Genomic DNA, 19,681 nt, shown 5'->3' on the forward strand with positions numbered 1-19,681 from the left:
GCAACATCGTTGTCGTTTTCTGCAATTGCAGCCTCATTGACACCCTCATTTCCAACGTTGTCTTCTTCATTTGCCTCAACATTGCCCACTTCCTCTTCATCTGCTCCACGGTTTTCTTCTTCATCCTCCTCTCTTCTCTGGCTGCTTTTCCACCCAATAAACCATAGGACCAAGAGAAGGACCAGGAGCACAGCAACAGCTAAGAAAGTTTTTCCTGCTTGACTATTCCCGGGTCCAGTTCCTCCAAGACCTCTGTGAAATCTTTCAATTTTCAGACATTAGAAATAAAGAATTGTAGTGAAACCACTTCCAGTCCCCTTCAGATCAAGAAGATTCAGAGTGACAGTTCTGGCAGAGAATTTGAGCTGCTTTGGACAAGAGTCGTGCCCCTGTGCCAGCAGGGACTGGCTGCTTGTGTTGTTCTTTGCATGAACAGAATCTTCATTGCGTCCCCTGTGAACACATGGAGGTCACAACAGCAGTGCCTTTTGCCTGTTCCCTGCCCAGCCAGACCTTCCAGCCCAGGTGAAATGCCCAGCATGGCCTTTGAGAACAATGGCATTGCAGAGCAAAAAGCATCTGTGCAGGTGCCATATGGAGTTCAGCGGCTGCTGCACCAGGAAGGCCACTGAGAGGAGGCCACTGCTGCTCTTGTCAGAGCAGTGCTCTGCAGGGATGTCTCTTGCCCTGCTGAGTCCCATCTTTTTGCCTGTGGTCTGAGGTCAGGTGGATGCCATGGGCTCCCAATCCAGCTGCTCCTTGGTAGATGCACAGATATGGAATCCAAAACCTTGAGTATCCCCTGAGTAGCCAGGCATTCAGCTGTTCAGTCCATGTTCTCCTTCCCAAGACTCTGACCCCTTTGCCTGCAAGATTAGTGGAGATTAGAGTGGTGGAGGGAGCACAGCACATTCTCCCCTGAGCTGTTCCCTCCATATGAGCCCTTTCCACAGAGATGCAGACCTTCCTCCCAGGCATCTGCCCTGCAGTGTCCAGCTTCCAGGAAGAAGGTGTGCCCTGGAAGATGATTCAGGGGGAGGAGCATGCAGTACACAACATCCTCCCCACATGGACTCCAACCTCAGAAGGCACTGCCCACCCCAACAGCTTGTTTGGCAGAAGACAGAAACTGTCTGACAAGCTGAGTCCAAATACACGTGTCAAGTTGCCCATCAGGTCAGTTATCATGGCCCATCCTCTGCACAAGTGCAAATCAGGCCACTCTTTTAGAGAAGCACATGCTTCTCTAAAAGTCTTCTGAGCTTTCAACATCAGTGTCTTCTTCATTTGCATCACCAGTGCCTTCCTTTCCTTAATTTCCAACATCATCTTATACATTTGAGACAACTCTGCCACTTTTTCTTCATTTGCAACATTGCTGTTGTATTCCTCCACATTCACATCACACTTTACTTCACTTGCATTCTCACTGCCTTCTTTTCCTTCATTTCCAAAATAATTTTCTTCTTTGTTTGCATGAATATTGCTACTGCCTTCTTCATTTCCATGAATGTTGTTTCCCTCCACATTTGCACAGTCACCTTTCATTCCTTCCTTTGCAAAAACATTGTCTCATTTCTTCCTCTTCCAAGTTGTAGCTGGAGCTCTCCTCCTGGCCTCTGCTGCCTGAGGAGAGTTGGGTGCAAGAAGAACTGGCACAATCCAGATTTTGGAACAGTAGGGTGTTACTGAAGTATAGATTCCCTAAATGCAGTGTTAATATATGTAGCTACCTATATAAGGTTAAATATAGATGCAGCTAATTTAAATACAGTTCATACATACTGATATATACTGTCATCAGACAGCTCTGTGTCTCAGGATCCCTCTTGAGCCACAGTGGAAGGGGTGTTCAGGAGGTGCATCACAACCATCTTTAAGATGTAGGTGGAAAAGCCTATGTCCACCAGGATGTGGGTGAGGAGCTCCTGCACCAGCAGTGCCAGTGCTGCTGCTGGGCGCGCCCTTCCACGCGCCTGAGGAACTCAGTCTCTGCCACAGCGTTGTCTCAGGGCACTTCGTGCTCGGCATGTGTCAGAGACTGAAATGGGATATTTGATTATTCAAGCTTAACTGGCCATTTGCTTCTGCACTACTTTCACTGTCCTCCACGTTTCCCTCATCTAGTTGAAATCCTTTTTTAAGCAAAGCCTTCTCTGCTCGATTTCCATCCTGCACCACACAAAACCTCTTTTTAAGCTCTTTGGGCTGCTGCTCTCTGCCTTTGGGGCTGCTTTTCTGCACCTGAGACACAGCCCCAAAGGCAGGAGCAGCAGTTCAGCCACAGCCCAGAAGGGGCTGCCCCAAGGAAGCTGCAAGCTGAGCTCCCCGGCCAGGGTCAGTTGGTTCATGGGTGCCCTGCTCCAGGTCCTCCACATGCTGCTGCCACAAAACCTCATCCACTCTTTGTACATTATTTTTGCCTAATATTGCAAAACTATATATATAACACAGACTTTTACATATATACATATTTTATATATAAAAACTTTATAGGTATGACGAAACTGGTTAAAGATAAGTATAGATACAGGTAATTTATATACAGTTCATATGTACACTATGGTCAGGCAGCTCAGCTGCCATCAGACAGCCCTGTGCCTCAGCATCTCTCCCAAGGGCTGCAGAACAGGAGTTGTCTGAACCCATGTGGCAGCCCAGTGTAATCATGGATGGCCTCAGTGTGGGCACCTGGACCATGCACCAGGTGCCAGAAAAGCCTTGGTGGTTCAGCCACTCCACAGTCCGGTTGCAAGCCAATCTCCACAGGAAGCCTCTTGTTGCCTACAGCAAAGTGGTCAAGGTCTGTCTTCTCCAGGCAGCGTTGCAGATGCTCCAAGTTATCCAGCAGGAGATCCCTCCTGAGCCACCGTGGCAGGGGTGTTCAGGAGGTGCATCACAACAGTCTCCTCCTCCAAGCTGCTGCTGGAGATCTCCACCTGGTCTCTGCTCTGTGCCTAACAGCTTCTTCTGCTGTGGCTACACTACAACCCCAAGAGCAGGAGCAGCGCTTCAGCAGCAGCCCACAAGTGCCACGGTTACAGGTCAGCCCAGAGCAGGGCTCCCCCAGCCCTGGCACTCTGCCCCAGGCTGTGCTGCACCAGCTGAGTCACCTCCGCTCCAGGTAATCAAAGCGCTGCTCCGTGCACTGCAATGTGACATCCATACCAACTAACCTCCACCAGCTGCAGGGACTGGGTAAGGCTTTAGAAAGCAAGAGAAGGATTATTGTCCCTGTGTCCTCTGCATTCTCCAGTCCCAGACTCCCTTTGCTGCATCCTAACTCTTCCAAGAACTCTGTGAAACTTAGAGGAGAGGGGCCGGCTCTGGCATGACTCCCACAGTGCCTTAAGTCCCTGTGTTCAGGTGGGCACAGAGAGGATGGGGACTCGTGCCTGCCCTGCATCCTGTCTGTCTGTCAGGCCTGTCCCAGGGCAGCTGGGCTGTGATTCCAGCCCCCTGTGCCCTTGGGCCTGCTCCCTGGGCAGAGCCTCCCCTGGGCAGAGCCTTTACACCTCTGGAGGAAATGGGCCCTTGTCATTCCCGGGTTCTTGGCAGAGGTGCTGGCTCCTGGCAGTGCACTCAGGCTCCAGGTGCCCTTCCAAATCTGTAGAGCATCAGGAGGGCTGTTGCTGTTGTGTGCTTGCACAGAGAGCTCTTGGAGCCACAGTGGTGGCACCCAGGGCAGGATTCAGCTTTGCCACCCTGCCAGAGGCTGGAGAACTCAGTGCTCCTCAGCTTTGTCCCCGGCAGCTGCCAGTCACAGCTGCAGTGGCAGTGGCTGTGAGGCGACCCAGAACCATGTTCCTGGCAGCACATGGCTGTGCTTTGCTTCCTTCTTGAGCTGGAATGGGGCTTAGATGGGCTATTGGCAAGGAATTGCTGGCTGTGAGGGTTGTGAGGCCCTGGCACAGGCTGCCCTGAGAAGCTGTGGCTGCCCCATCCCCTGCAAGTGTTCAAGGCCACGTTTGGTGGGATTTGGAGCATCCTGGCCTAGTGGAAGGTGTTCCAGAGCAGTGGGAGAAGAACTGGATAACCTTTGGGGTGCATTCCAACCCAAACCAGACTGTGATTTTGTGATTAGGTGGAGTATCGGGAAAAGGTTCTTCCCCCAGAGGATGGTCAGGCACTGAAGAGGCTCCTGAGGGAATGGTCATGGCCCCAGGGCTGACAGATCTCAGTGAGCATTTGGTCAGTGCCCTCAGGCACAGTGTGGGGTTTTTGGGGTTTTCCTATGCCAGGAGTTGGGCTCAATGATCCCTGTGAGTCCCTTCAACCTCAGAATATTCTGTGATTTTGTGTGAGGCTTCAATAGTTGCTCAGCAATCTCGCACTTCTGTGGCGTTTGCTGAAGCCCTTGGTGAAAATCTGCAGTTTTATATTATAAATTTGGTGTTTAAATCATTAGTATCGTTCACTAGAAGTTGTGTCTGAGTAGTAAAGGCTGCATCTGTCCTTTCATTCTAAGGAAAGCAATTATATTCTTAAATCTGTTACGGAATCTCTTAAAGTGATTTTTTCTCTGCTCTAACAGCATCTAAAATTGTGAGCAGCATGGAGAAGGCCAAATATTCACTCCAGCATCAGGAGAGCCTCACACCACGATCCCATTATGGACAAGCAGCGTCTGCCCAGCTCTGGCTGCTCCTATTTGCGCTTTGTGCGCTGGAGACCCTGCATGACTTCTAGAATTACACTCCACTTCTACACACAAGCACCACGAGCAGCACAACTTCTGATTCAGTCATGCTTCACTTTCAGGGTTTAAACCTTCAGTCCTTGCCCTTTTTAAGGCACATTAAAAGCTGTGAAGCCGAACCCACCCCGTCCCGTCCCGCTTCCCCCAGATCCCCTCAGAGCGAAATGGCGCCTGAGGGCGAGCCCGCGAGTTGCCATGGCAACGGAGAGGGGGCGGGGCTTAGGCTGTACGGCAAGGGGGAGGGGCCTGGTGCTGCGGGATCACGTGATCCTGCGTTTTCCCGCCCTCGGCGGCCCTGAACCTCCCCGCTGCCCGTAGGCGCGTGACACCGCCCCGCCCGGCCCGCGGGAGCGCTGTTGATTGGCCGGAGGGCGAGGGAGGGGGCGGGGCTTGCGCCGCGCAGGCGCGGTGAGGGGGGAGCGCAACCCCAGTGAGGAGGAGGCGGCGGCGGCGCGCGAGCGGCTGCGGTTGGTGCGCGCGCCAAGATGGTGAGGGGGGAGCGCGCGCCTCTCCCTCAGAGGGGACCCGGGGGATCGGGAGGGAGAGGGGTCCGGCCGGGAGGGGGCTCACCCCGCTGGGGCGGTGCGTAGTTAGCTGATTCAGAAAGGTTCGATGGGGAAATGATAGAATAATCAACAGGAAAACGCGTGATCTGACCTCTGAGGAACTGATTATGTGTCTGTGAAACGGCTGACGGCTTGATGGCACCTGGTTGTTGGTTGTCTTGTGATGTTTCGAGCTAATTCACTGCAGAACGTCTGATTGTTGCTCATTGAACTCATTCACCCGAGTGGTGAATTTGAACTTGAGCTGTGATTGCTGGTTGGAGCAGACCAAGAGGAACAAGGAGTGCTGGATGAATGCTGTGGGGTACTTTGCATGGACATTGGTTAATGGGTGAAGTAATGGCTGTGGAGAAAGGAAGACTTTTGCGTGTTGCTTTTAGTAAAGGTTTGGGGAGCTGAACCCTCCTGTGGAAGGAGCAGTTGCAAAGCAAATTTGGTCAAATCTTGGTCTGTTTTGCTGTGTGCCTCTCTGGTGAGAGTCGTGCTTAGGCACTTGGGGAAATTCACGTTTACCTGTCAGCCTGAGGGTGAGGGCAGTGGCTGTCCCGAGGGGATCTGCGCAGGACGCTCCCGGCAGCAGCAGCGGCCCCGGTGGTGCTGGCAGGTGTTCCCTGCCTGTGCAGCAATCCTGCCTTGGCTTTCTTCGGTTTTTGTTAAGCCCGGCGTTGGTGAGCCGGCTTAGCCCCGATAAACAGTCTGAATCTGCTGTTACCAAGTGTTTTCCTTCAGATGCCCTCAGGGATTTGTGTTTGTGGCTGCGCAGGTGTGAGCAGGAGCACGGCTTGTCTGCTGGGAGAAGGTGGTGAGCCCAGGGGACTGGGAGAAAAGCTTCCTTCACAAAAGAGTATTTTATATAAAATATAACCTCACCTTTGAAATGCAGCCCTGAGTCCTGTTGGGTTTTTTAATTGGGACCTCCTGGGTTAGTGAGAGTGGGTGTAAGTGACATTTTATATAAAATACGACTTCAGCTATTGAATGCAGCCCTGAATTCTGTTGTGTTTTAAAGTATTTTTTAGGGTTTTTTTTCCTGAATGAGTGACAGTGGATAGTAGGGATGTTTCACAGAATCCAGAATGAATTAGGTTGGAAAAGACCTCTGAAACCATCGAGTTCAACCTGTTTGGGTCAGAGGGACCCTGATCAGAGAGAGCCAAGGGTGATCTTTGACGTTTAGGGGAAACAAGCAAAATCAGGGACACTGTACAGGCAGTGCCTGAGCTCTGCTGTCACAGCACAGCCTGATTTCCTCTCCAGCTGTCCAGAGGAAGCACAGGGATGAAACTTTGTGCCAGAATTTGATCAAGGTGGAAATCTTTTTAGGAGCAACAACAAACGTGGGGTATGGGAGGTGGGGAAGCAGAGCCACCCGTCTGCTTTTTGGGGGAAATCTCACAATGTTGAACACGAGGAGACAGAACTGGGAGCTTAAATAGTGACATTCTGGTTTAAAAGCAGTGATTTGTCTCAGTGCAAGAGCTCTTTATTAGAGCTTTTGATTGGTAATCTTGCACCATTTTTTATCTGAGGATTTTTTTTAAGGGAACCTTGAAATACAGTTACTTTGGTACAAAGTTCTTGATGCCTTGTGAGTTCACAAACCCAGCTCAAGCTGCAGATTTTAAGTAACTTCTTTATCAAGCTGGCATGAACCCCTTGGTGGTGGAGGTTGTGTGTATAAAATGTTGCTCAGGAAATGGCAGTGGTTGGCTTGGTGCAGTTCAGAAATTGCTTGTGTAAGGGAAGATAACCTGCATGGCTGCTTGTGAAACAATAATTTCCTTCCTCATCTTCAGTGGGATGACTAATATGTTACTTGAGCATCTCTGAGAGCTTGGTGTGCACAGGGGGAAATGGCTGCATGTTTTTGGGTTAAAATGTCTCAAACTCCGTGCGTGTGAATCTCAATATTTTTGTGGGTAAAAATAAACAAGGACAATGTTGTTCTTAAATACCAATAATAGCTCTTGCTATGTTAAATGCTTAAATTACTTGATCCCATTTGCTGTTGCTCTAAGGGACTCCCTTATTTCAGGGCTTGGAAAATGCAGTGTAAAATTTACTTTTTAAGTGTAGAAGTGTAAAATCTACTTCTGAAGTGTAAAGTTTACTTCTAAGAGCTCTGAGAATAATGCCACTTCAGGAGTAGTTAATAAATAGTCCTAGTTAGCTGTGTGGCTTTGAAGAGGGAAATTAAAATGGATGAATGTTCTGTTAATGTGGTTCTTCTAGAAAAATGAATTTCCTTTCACTCACGTTTTTTCTGGTTTATGTGATGCTCTGAAGCTTTGGACAATCTGCATGCAGGCCCTTTTCAGTATTTATGCACAGATGTGTGTGATACAGGGATTTTGTTGTCTGTTTCACTTTGTCAAGGATTTATCTCTCCCTCCCCTCTGCCATTTCCTTTTTGCAGAGTGAATCTCTGGTGGTTTGTGATGTTGCCGAAGACCTGGTGGAGAAACTGAGAAAATTCCGATTTCGCAAAGAGACCAACAATGCCGCCATTATAAGTAAGTTCCAAACGTGCCTGACAAAAATTGTCAGAAAATCCTCTCTCCTCTTTTCTTCCCTGTGTAAGATTGCTGCTGTATCAGGTAAACATGAGCCAGGGGGCTGTTTGTTCTCTGAGCTGCAGCACATTTAATGCTGCCTGTAATTTTAACAATAAAACAGTGCTGTTCTTAGGATTCAAGTCTCCATCTGCTCTTAGCAGAGTATTTATATTTAATTATGGCTCAGAGTCTACCACTGTTTGTAAAATGATTTTGGGAAGTCACGGGATGCACTGAAGAAGAATAGAATCACAAGGACTGTAATTGCTGTCTGCTAAAAAGCTTCATGCATCCATTGTGCAAATCGATTGTAAAAAACATTGATCTGTGTTTTATTTTGATTTATAGTGAAAATCGACAAGGATAAGCAGTTGGTGGTGCTGGATGAGGAGCATGAGGTTTGTTAAATGAATTGTAAATAAGAGTATCTTCAGCCTGCAATGTATTGTTGTCTCTAAGGTACTGCCTTAGTTTCAAGTTGTTATCAAACTCTTAATCTAATTTGGGTCATGAGCTTATTTAAATGCATGGTCACTCTGCATGTAAAGCACAGCACCGTTAATAGTAAAACTATGCAGAAGCAGTTGAGTTGACTAATTAATTGCACCAAAAAAAAAAGTTATTTTAAAGCTGTTTTAATGATGTAAAAAGCATCTTTGGCACCTGCTGGCTTTTTGAAGAGATTTCTGCTGTGTTTCCACGTAGATCTGCACATTTGTCTCTGAACTGGTCTGCCATCAATTAGGAGCAGGATTGCTAATCCCCTGCAGACTCTAAATTTGATGGGTGGCATAATAAGGTCAGCCCAGTGTGTGGTGTTTCTTAACGGTCCATAGGGCAAAATTAAATCCTTCCCAGGGATTTGAGCATTAACCAGAGCTCTTGTTCCCTAGAATGTAGATGTTAGTGTAATACTCAATTGTAATGGGGAATCTTTTTTGTTTGCTGAAGGAGGAAGGACTGAATTTTTCCAACTTTTGATTTATGTAGCTGATATTAACTTACTGTATGGTGGGTGCTTACTTATTTGAGTTTAGCAGTAGGGTTGGCAAAGCATGGTAACTGCCAGCATAGCCAACTAAAGCAAAAAAATGTTTAAAAACTTATTATGCCTAAAAATAGGGGTGATTATTCATGCTGACATTAATTCTGTGTTTAGTCGTAGGAGTCTATTGGCACACAAATCTTCCTAAACTGCTGTAGTAATTTGGGAGGTCCTTATCAGTTCACCTGTAGATCAACATCTGCCCTACAAGTGTTTCAGTGTCCATTGTCCTGCTTTAACCTTCCAGTGTGAGGTACTTGCTCAAATATTGCTTGTGTTTAATGTCACCAGGGTATTTCTCCTGATGAGCTAAAGGATGAGCTGCCCGAGAGACAACCTCGATATCCTTCCTATGCTGCTGCCATTTGGACTTACTCACTCCTGGAAGCTGTTCAAAACGTTGGACTTCACCTTTTTAGGCCAATAATTGCTGTAGTGTGATCTTGCTGATCCTTTATTTGTGAAATAACCCAGAGGCCAGTTCTCAGGCTACACTGAACTGTTGTACCACTTGCTGAAACAATGACTCATTTAAGCCTTTCCTGACATTTTAATTCCTTTTAGAGTATATAATGTTTGGGGAAGTAAAGCAAAGCCATGCTGCTGGTAATGTAAAGAAGTGAGTAAAATGTACCAGTCAGTGTCTACTTCTAAATATAGGACTCTGCCTGTGTAACTGGATCTGTTTTGGTACTTTCTCAGGATGTGGCTGTTGTTGTTTTGCTGCAGTTACTGATCCAGGGAGGAATCCCTGTTTTGAATAAAAAGGAACAAAAGAGGGCCAAGTAAATTACTCTTAACTAGTGGAATAAAAGGGGTACTTAAGTTACATGTGAAGAAAATACCTGCCCTGTTAGCCTCAAGAGCTGGCTGGCACCATTCCCTGTGCTGTTCTGAATCTTGCCTTTCATGCCTACAGTGCAGTGGGAGGCTGTAAAACAGAAGTCCTGGCTAAAACTACAGTTCAAATTCAGCAGAACACCTGAAACAACGAAGTTCTTGGTCAGCAAAGAAAGAATTTGGCTTTCATGAAGCCAAAACCACACTGGTGGGTGTGGGAAGTCTTTTTACAAAGTTGGAAGAGGAATATTTGGGATGAGAGGGTGATTTTTAGCTCTGATGTGAAACATTACTACAGAGACAGCCCTCACATTGAGGCAGGGCCAGTTCTGAAAGTCAGATGTGGAAGTGAAAACAAAACAGTGAGGTTATTATTGCCAAATTCAAACATCATCTAACATGCAGCTTTGACTTCTGCCTGCATCAAGCTCTGATAACTGAGGATTATATCCTACTAAAATAATTAATTTCTTAGTTTCTTTAACCTCAGAAAAAACATTTATTGTGTATAGTTACAAGTACCAGCATGAAGATGGAAGAGTTTCCTATCCATTGTGCTTTATCTTCTCCAGTCCAGTTGGTGAGTGAACTCTGTAGCTACTCTGTGTTGTAAATTTGGCAATATTCTTTTCTAGGGAAGATAAAATGAATACTTGGTGCTCTCAAGGAGATTTTCCAGCCTTTGAGGTTCACATTTAGGGCACTTCAGATGTCTGATAGAAGAGATTCTCTTTTTTTCCACTTCTGAAGGCTGAACTGGAGTGTTGGTTTCCTGCTTAGCTGGCCAAAAGGTGTGTCTGCCTACATGTGCCTGTTCTCAGTGTGCTCAGCAACCCTCCTCTGAAGGGCAGGGCCTGGAGCACTCTGCATCTGCTCATGGAGGTTTAACTTAATTTAACCTGTTTACCCCTCACATCTTGGGGAATCCTCAAAACATGACCCTGTAAGGCTCAGGAAGTGAGTGGAGAGAGGGCTGGCAGACACAGCCTGTGTTCTGAGTGATTCTGTCACTCAGCTGTCTCTTGACATGAGTGACTGGGAGGGAGGAAATTCCTCTCATCTCAGAAGGACATGGGATCCCATTTCTTTCTGAGGATCTTAGAATCCTATTCCTTTCATTCTACCCATGAAAGGAACAAGACTTTAAGAGGGCTAGGATGGGATTTGAGAGCAGTTTTCAGGGGGCCTGGATGTAATGGGCAGCAGTAGAGGATGCTGTGAGGGGACAGTTTAAAGGGCTGTCACAGCTGTGGGGGAAATGGAGGAAAAGAGGGCTCCCTTACCCAGATCTGAGCGTGTGAAAGTGCTGGGGGAACAGACTTCCAGGAGAAACAGACTGTAATCCTGGATCATCCCAGGTTTTTAGGGAGCAGTATAGAGCATCCTCTGCTTGTGTCACAGCAACCCTCAAAATCAATTACCTGGACAAGGCACTGTGTCATTTTAATAGAAGCCAGATAACCTGGGTCTTGGTTTGGACTTAGAGCTGAATTGCTCCTGGGCTTCCATCTGTGTTCTGAATTGTAGTAGTGTATCTTACTGGTATTACTGGATTATCCTTGTTATCCCCTGGAAGAAGATAAACTGATGGCATTGTTTTACCCTTCATTTCTCAGAGCTAGAGTAACTAGGTATATAAAAGAGTTTAGCAGCTACTGAGCATATTTTTCTTTAGCTACCTGAGAATCTTCCTGTGAATGTCTTTAGCTTTCAGTTTGGATTCTTAAAAATAAGTTTGGGGGGTTTTTTTTAATTGCTGCAATCAAAGTAACTAAACAAACTCTTTTCTTTTTTTTCCCTACAACTTCAGGATGTAAGCCTGAGCAGCAGATGATGTATGCTGGAAGCAAGAATAAGCTTGTACAGACAGCTGAACTCACTAAGGTATAACTGGCTTTTGAAATAACTCTCTCCCCCTTCACTGCAGGTTGTTGTTTTGTCTTGCTTGAACCAATGGCAAGAAGGGTTTGTGAGTTTGTGATGACAGTGAACAGACTCTGGGTTAGGAAAGCTGAGGGAGGCGTATGTGTGGAGATTTCTGTACCCTAAAACACCAGGAGAAACAGTGTTGTCTAAAACAAAAATAGCCCTCAGTAGGATGGACATCTTTGCTGTGGGGGAGGAATTTACTGATGGGAAGAATAGACTGAAGCTTCAGTGTGGTGTGGAACAGATCAGTTTAGCTGGTTCCTGGGGCTGGATGCTTGCAGAACAGCCTGCAGAGCAAGTAACATGTGCCAAGGGATGAACAATTTCTTCCTGTGTTTGGTTCTTCCAGTACTGGCACCAGAAGAAATCAGTGCATTCACTAGGTCTGGCTGTGTGTATATTTTAGAAAAGAAATGTCACCTGGCTTTCATTTTGGAGATCTTTGAAATCTTTGCCTAAAATTTACACCTAGACTCCTTTTTGCCTCAAGCAGTAAAGCTTAATAGAGTCAGTAGCTGCTTCAGGTTTTTCATGCCATGTGAAATGACTTCAGCATTTCCCACAGCACTGTTCCCTTTAGGTCTTCCTTATCCTGCAGAGTCCTTTAACATCCCAGTAAAAATGTCTGTTGGGCCAGTAAGAGAACTGTGAATCATAGACTGGCTTGAGTTGGAAGGGACTTTAATGTTCATTTGTTCAAACACCTCCCACTAGACCAGTTTGCTCCAAGCTCTGTCCAGCTTTTGCCTGTTGCAGCTGTACCTTGTAAGAGAAGACACCTCCGTTTTAAATTAGACCTCAGGTTGACAGGAGTCAATAGAAGGCAGCAGAAGATGGTGGAAACAATCAGCACAGTCCCAAGAAATCTTTTTAGATCTGTTGAGACTGCATCTTGGAGGCCTGATAACTGTGATAGAAAGGAGGAAGACAGTTTTCAGTAAGCAAGAAAGGGTTGGTGAGAAGAAAGTGAAAGCCTGGGAAGTAGCTCAGTTGGAGTTCCTATCACTTCTGAAATGGGAGCAATTCAGCCTGAATGGCTTTTGAATGCAAGTCCAGGACTGGGTATAGAGGTTCATGATCATTCATCCTCCTGAAGGCAGAGAACACAGGCTGCCTCCAGTTGGGATTGCCTGCTTGTTCTTCAAATGTACTTTAATTCTTGCCACTTGCTGAGCTGTGTTTCATTTTAACTCCTGCTGTGACTTCTCCTGGTGTGATTTTTGCTCATGACTCAGCTCAGTTCTCTCATCAGTCTCCAGTGACTTGCATACTAGCTTGGTTCCTGTTCAGCTGTTCTGTTCTTGTAACACTAATTTTTTGGGTTTCTGCATTTTGAAGGCCTGTGAATTTGTAAAATTACCTGACTTGGGTCTTTGGGCATCTGATGGACTCCAGTAATCAATGCATAATTAACATAATTTCTCTTCAGGCTATTAAAAACAAAACCCAAACCCTAACCAGTTACTTGCCCACATGGAATATAAAGAGTGTATTGGTGGTTTGGACCTTGTTTTCTGCTTCAAGGCTTTATTAAAGACTTCACAAAGCTTTGGGTTAGTAGTTTTTAGATTGTTTTGGGGATTTTGCCCAGAGCAGCTGTGTTTGCCCCATCCCTGAAGTGCCCAAGGCCAGGTTGGACGGGGCTTGGAGCAACCTGGGATAGTGGAAGGTGTCCCTGCCATGGCAGGGGATTGGACTAGATGGTCTTTAAGGTCTCTTGCAGCCCAAACCATTCTATGCTTTTAGGATTTTGTTGTGTTTTTTCCCAAGTTTTCTATTTTGAGATATTTTACAGTCAAAACAATATGCTACTGGCTAATATGAATTTATTTCAGTTGAAAGAAAAAATAACTGTGTTGGACTGAGTAAAATTGCTGAACTTTGGGCTTAAATCAACTCAGATAATAAATTATTTGTATTCTTCAAAATACCATCTTGCTGAGATAATGCATGTGAGATGGGGCCACTTCAGGGTTATTTTAAAATGTAGTACATGTGCTTTTTTCATATTCTTAAGGGATAAGAGTAAAGCCTAGAAATAGCAATTACAAGATTCTTGTTCATGTCAATGTTTTTGCCACTTAGTTTGTGTATTTTCCTCTGATGTGATGCTTTCAAGAAAGCACCTGAAAACTCTGGGTTGGTGAGTGGTTTATTGCAGCTCAGACAAGGTGTGTGGAAAGGTTGCATTGTGTGCTTGTCCCTTTGCAGCCCCATCCCTCAGGAATTGATGCAATGCCGTTTTGTTTAGGTATTCGAAATCAGAAATACAGAAGACCTAACTGAAGAATGGCTGCGTGAGAAACTGGGCTTTTTCCACTAAGGGAAACCTCTAAGTATTTATGTACCATCCTGGTGATACTGGAACCAGACATGAATACTTACATCCAAGCAATGCACTGTATTCACAGCTGTCTCCTGCAGTATCTCTCTTGTGCAGAGTTTGTGCAAAGAATAGCAGGTCTGTCTCCTTGAAGTAACAAATCTTTGCAGGTGTTTCCTTATTTGTACCTGCTAAAAGGGAATACTCCTCTGCAGGGACTCCTTTTGCACTCCTGTGACTAATATTTCTGTAACTAAAATAGTTCAGTTCTGGATTTATAACAGTGTACAAACATCATTTGGAAGCTGACGCTAACTTTTTCTGAGCTACAAATGCATCCTTATGACACACATTAGCCATTCATATGCAGAATTTATGTACTGTCACTTACCAGATTTTTTGACTTAACGTCTTCTCAATTTTGAAGCATTTGTTGGAAGCTCCCTGGAAGCATTTGTGTGGTATTAAAAAGTCAAAATCCTTGTACTGCAAATCCATCCATTTATCTTTTCATCGAGTCCATGTGAACTGTCTCAAATTCTTGGAACTAATTTTTGTCATTCCAGTAATTCCTCAGTTGCCTGAGTCAATCTTCCTAAATTTCAGGGCAAAGCTTTGACTGTCCAGTTCTCATGCTAATACAGTCTCACAGGAACTAGTTGATATCTAAGGGCTGAACTACAACTCTGGTTCCTCTTGTACCAGATTTCTTCTTGCATCTCTGTTCTGACACTGTTGAGAAGTTTACCTCTGCTCATTTCCTGTTACTGAACACCTGGTGATACTGTGTGCCTTTCATTTGTTAGCTTTAAAAGGACTTGAGAATTTTACACTGCCACTTCTTACAAATTTGGTAAAAACTTTGTTAAAGAATCCAAGTAATATTTGTTTCTAGTGCCTCGTGCTGCAGTTGACATCTCTTAAAACAAAAAGCCAACCTCATTTTCTTTGGAATTCCAATCATCTGCTCCATTTGTAGGAGTCAGGAGGTTAAAGCTTTTGATGATAATGAACGATTTATATCTCTTTTGTTATAAAAGTTGGCCACACAAAGCTTTTGAGTACTTTAATTACAACCTCTAACTTTCTTAATGGCTTTTTGGTCAAAATTACATTCCAGATGAAGCTTTTGCATAAGTGATCATTTGATTTTCATCTACTTAACGGTTCATCTCTTTGAAACAGCAAATCTAATGTGAAAATAGTATTTAACTTTTATAAATGACCAGTCTTTTTACAGGTCTGTTTTATATTGACTAGAGTAGTTGTCTGATGTGGACACATTCGGCACGTGCTGTGGCAGGAGGAGCACTCATGGGACAGTCTCTCCCTATCTTGCTCGTGAGTGTTTGTTGTGCTTCTGAACAAGTGTCTGCGTAAGAGCAGCTTCCTGTTGATAACATACCTTAAAATACAGCTGCCCCAACCAATCTGCTCGCTGGGAAGGAATGCAGTGTTAAATTTGGAGGCCAGTATTTCATGCTGTGAAACCTTTGCTGAAAGTGGCGTTATTTTTCATTTGTCACCATAGGTTGTGTTAGTGTTAAAACACTGACTCCTGCAAGATCAGAAGGAATTCATTTGCAAAGGTCTTCAGTGTTGGTAAATCTCTTCCTAGTTTGATGTTATTACTCATTTATTTGTATATAAATCTGACTTGAGAGGAGCTTTTCAAAATACTTGTTGGAATGATCCAATTAAATTGATCTTTTGGTGCGGGAAAGAAGTGCTTGTAATTAAATTTCTGTGTTAACGTACTGAACTGGAAAAACAATTTAGTTTCCCTGGATGAAAAAGTGTTGATTATGAAACTGTTGCTTGATCATTCTGTACTGCAAATCAATAAAAACCATGTCTTTTGTGACAAACATTGTATAAATAAGACTTTGGCTTAAAGGATAGTGTCATTCCAAGCATCAGTCTGAAAACAGCAAGAATCTCTTTTGAGGTTTTTTTGGGATTGTACTAAAGGTGAGGCATGTCAAAGTACAGTGTGGGTGAGAGGAAGCTGCTGCTTGGAATGTTCAGCTTGATTTGCAGTGGGGAAAAACTGGATTAATCGTGTCTGTTGTACTTTGTACACTGGTGGGCTGCCAGCAGCCAACTGCTGCCTGCACAGGTCTGCACAAAAATAACTGTACAAGAGGCCTGTATCAGGAGGGAAGGGAGGAGCTGCTGCATGAAATGATGAAATTTGACCTTTCATCTCTGGATTGCTCCCCCTTCTGCCAAGAAAACATTATTCCTTACAGCTGAATCTTCAGCTGAGTTCTTCCACTTCATATGTTCTCGTGCCTCACTTAAGCACTTTCTGCCTTGGGTGCTGCCCCTCCAGCCTTGCAGGGAGCAAACAGATCCTCGTGGGAGTGTTAAAGCCCAGTTTCTCCTGGAAGGTGCTGTTGATGCTGCTCAGCCCACCAGTATTATTGCTCTTGAGCCAGCCCTGCCTGGCAGCTGTTCCTTCTTCCCTGGCTGAGCTGTGGAAGCAGCTGCAGGTCTGGAAGATGAGTGTGCAGAGGGTGTTTGCTGTTCCAGCCTTGTTTGTGTTCTCTTTGGTCTTAATGCAGTGTTTTGACACAACTGGCTGCTGCTAATTGTCCTGGGCTCTTGAGATGCAGGTAGTGCTAACACTTGATTAAACAAAGACATTATGTCCAGGTCTTTCCTGCAGAAATAATCCTTGTTTTCATAACATCTTTTCCCTACCTTATCTGTAGAACTGTGTGTTCTGTGCTGCTGCCCCCTTAGGCTCAGTGGGAGGCAGATGAGTCCATGTTCAGGCCAGTATGTTCCTGCTGGGCTTTGCTGGTGAGTTGCCCATCTGTAATCACACATTTCTCTTGAATTTTCAGACCTCTAAAGAGACATCTAAAGGACAGCATAAATTAGCCTAGGGGAGCCTTTGTAGCTAAAGGTCTGAGAGTCAGCATTTTCCACTGGGAGCTCCTATTTTTCAGGAGTTAGTAAGTTGGCCATAAAATCCTTGGTCTGGAGTTAAAGGTCTCTCCAAGGGAGACTTCTGCCACAATTAATCAGGTTTGCTTTAAATATTGACTAGATGGCTGGGATACAGCTCTTGTAATCCTATTCACTGATGGTAAGCTGAATTAAAGCATGAGTTTGCATGTCAGCCCATGAAATAGACTTGTAGTGTTTTGAATATTTTTAACAAAAAAATGTAAATGCTGGTATTTGATGGTTTAAGTGTATTTCTAGTATCATGAATACTGTTCTGATCTATTAAAGGAGGCAATAATGCAGGTGTTGACACCTTTTTCACTTCTCCAAAGGAGCATCTTTGCATTTGTACCAGGATTCCATTTTTGTATCTTTAACTGTAAAATAGCTGGTCCAGAAGCAATGTTAAACTGATGACAGGGGTTTGACTCAAACAGGCAGAAGCGAGAGAATTCAATTCCTTACTTCAGTGCATTCCAAAAATAAACATCATGAACATTGTTTTTATACATACATGTAGTGACTGTGAAGTGGAGCCGTGGTGGGACATGAGAAGGGGCTCAGTGGAACTCTTGTGTTTGTTCTGTGGTCCAGGCTTGTCTTAAAAGGGGTGAGAGGTTCACGGCCAGATTTGAGAATTTGGCAGTTCCATGAAAATACCAGTAACCAGTACAACTTCCATATGCTGTGTAGTCTCTGCTACTTCACATTGCATGTTTACTTTAAACCAAATCTTTTTTTTTTTTTTTTTTTGCTAAGCATGGTGCTTGTATTGGTTTAAATAAAATATTTCATTAAGAGGTTGTGTTGGCCTGTTTTAATTGCAAAGTGGTCCCTGTGTGACAGGGAAAAGCTGGTGATGCTTGGTATGACCTTCCTCCTTTTCTCAGCTTCCTGGAGTTTGTGTTGGACTTGTAAGGTGTCTTCAGTCTCAACTGCTCCCTCATTTGCTGTTGTACCTAAATTAATTCCTGTTTCCATCTGCTGTGATGGGGAGGAGAGGAGCTGTTGGAATACTGCAGGGAACTGCTGTGCTCTGCTGCTTTGCACCTTTGTGTCACAGACCTCCCACTGTCTCCAGATGAGGTGCAAGGCAGTGTGGGCTCAGTGGCAGCCTGCAATGTCACATCAACTTCCCTGTTCCACCTCTCCCACAAGGCTCCTGGCAGAAGCTGGAGCTGTGGAATACAATACAGAGTGCAGATGCCCCCTGAACAGTGTCAGAATAGCTGTCAAGGAAACCCCAAAGCTTGAAGGAGACAGAGGAACTTAGTTTTTTTTACTTTCCCAGAGTCATTGGCTCATCTCTTTCCTGCCCAAGAGACCAATGCATTAATTTGATTTAAGCCCTTCTTTTCTGCATTCTTGCTGTTTCATCCTGTCATGATCTTTCTAGACTTTGATTCCTCTATTGTTGAAAAAACTGCCAAGTATAATCCAAGGAATTCAGCTTCAGTACCTGACATAGATTGTTTCTGTGAACACCGAAGAACAGCATTAATAGGCCACTGATTAGACATGACAGAAATAAACCCCTTTGCTCCCAGGTGAGAGAACTCTATGAAGGAGAAAATGCACAGCTGCTTCAGCACATCTGGCTCCTGAATCTCAGTCACTGAAAGGCAAAATCTATTGCCAAAAGCTTGGGGAAGAAAAAGCTGCTAAGGGAAAAGAATGGTTTTCCAGAAAAGGAGAACTAAAAAAGGAATAAATAGCTTTCCTATGGGAGGAGAAGGTCACTTGTGGGGTCCTGAGTGTGCTTCACTAGGAAATGGGCAATAGTTCATTGATACTGCCACATCACAGGCCATAAAAACAACAGCAGAGTAAAGAGAATTGCCAGGAGTTTCAGGGATGCGAAGTGATGGGCAGCTTTTCCATTCAGGAAAGGTCAGTGGCTTCTCATAGTTATGATGAAAAGGTCAGTTGAGTGGTGATTAAAGTCAAAGCTAAGGGGGAGTAGGAATCAAAATGGGAAACCTCTGCAGAGCGGGACAAGCCTGCAGTGCACCTGCAGCCTGAGCATCTCACAGAGGTGTTTTCCCTTCCAGGTGTGTGGAGACAGCTTGCCCAGGGCTGGGAGTTTGCTAAGGAGACCTGCAGCTTGGCAGGGTGTCTGGGAATAGTATGGAGAAGAGGAGAAATGTAGTTTGTTCTGAGGAGCTGGAAGAAGAATCACAGGATGGTTTACCACCCAGTTCCACCCCTGCCATGGCAGGGACACTTTCCACTATCCCAGGCTGCTCCAAGCCCTGTCCAGCCTGGCCTTGGGCACTGCCAGGGGTGGAAGCTGGGGCAGTTGCTGTCTGTGTGTGACAGTGTGTGAGTATGCCTGTGCCTGCTGCTCCATGGCTTGTTGAATTGACTGGAATACAAGCTGGCTCTCCCAAGCTCCTCACAGGTGAAGTTCCTGTAGTTTCCTGTGTAGGTGCAGGTGAGGGTGGGAAGCCAAGCACAGGCAGGTGAGATGCTGACACAGTGCCATTGAGAGGCAGAACTGACATTGAGCAGCCTTGAGAGGGAAGGCTGGTGGGGCTGGGGGCAGGACATGAGGTACTCTGGGTGTAAGAGTGGCTGGAATTTGTTCAGCTGCACTCCTGTATGGCAGGGCTGAGGATTTAAGGTGGGCCTCACCCCTTGGAACAAAAGTGAAGATCTGCCAGGTGGGTCCATCCCCTGCACTTGTTAGTTGGCACAGTTGTGTCAGCTGCAGTTTTGGTGATGTACTACAAGGTCTAAAGAAATTAAGCTCAGCTTCCTGTGGGA

General features: G+C 45.2%; 1 protein-coding gene across 3 annotated transcripts; it reads left to right on the top strand.

Moving 5' to 3' along the window:
- The first annotated feature begins 5,095 nt into the window (after window positions 1–5,095).
- On the top strand, window positions 5,096–17,715 carry GMFB (glia maturation factor beta). 3 transcript variants are annotated; one of them, XM_039712689.1, is made up of 7 exons: window positions 5,096–5,187; window positions 7,682–7,778; window positions 8,169–8,218; window positions 9,157–9,206; window positions 10,203–10,285; window positions 11,516–11,589; window positions 13,886–17,715. In XM_039712689.1, exons 1-7 carry the CDS (start codon window positions 5,185–5,187, stop codon window positions 13,955–13,957), a joined length of 429 nt encoding a protein of 142 aa, XP_039568623.1. In that variant the 5' UTR covers window positions 5,096–5,184; the 3' UTR covers window positions 13,958–17,715. The 3 variants fall into 3 exon arrangements, with proteins under 3 accessions (XP_039568623.1, XP_039568625.1, XP_039568624.1); XM_039712690.1 differs by having other exon boundaries at window positions 5,128–5,170; XM_039712691.1 differs by lacking the exon at window positions 13,886–17,715 and having other exon boundaries at window positions 10,201–10,285; window positions 11,516–11,564.
- The last annotated feature ends 1,966 nt before the right edge of the window (window positions 17,716–19,681 follow it).

Source organism: Passer montanus, unplaced genomic scaffold, assembly GCF_014805655.1.
Source record: "Passer montanus isolate IOZ18808 unplaced genomic scaffold, ASM1480565v1 scaffold27, whole genome shotgun sequence".
Taxonomy (NCBI): Eukaryota; Metazoa; Chordata; class Aves; order Passeriformes; family Passeridae; genus Passer; species Passer montanus.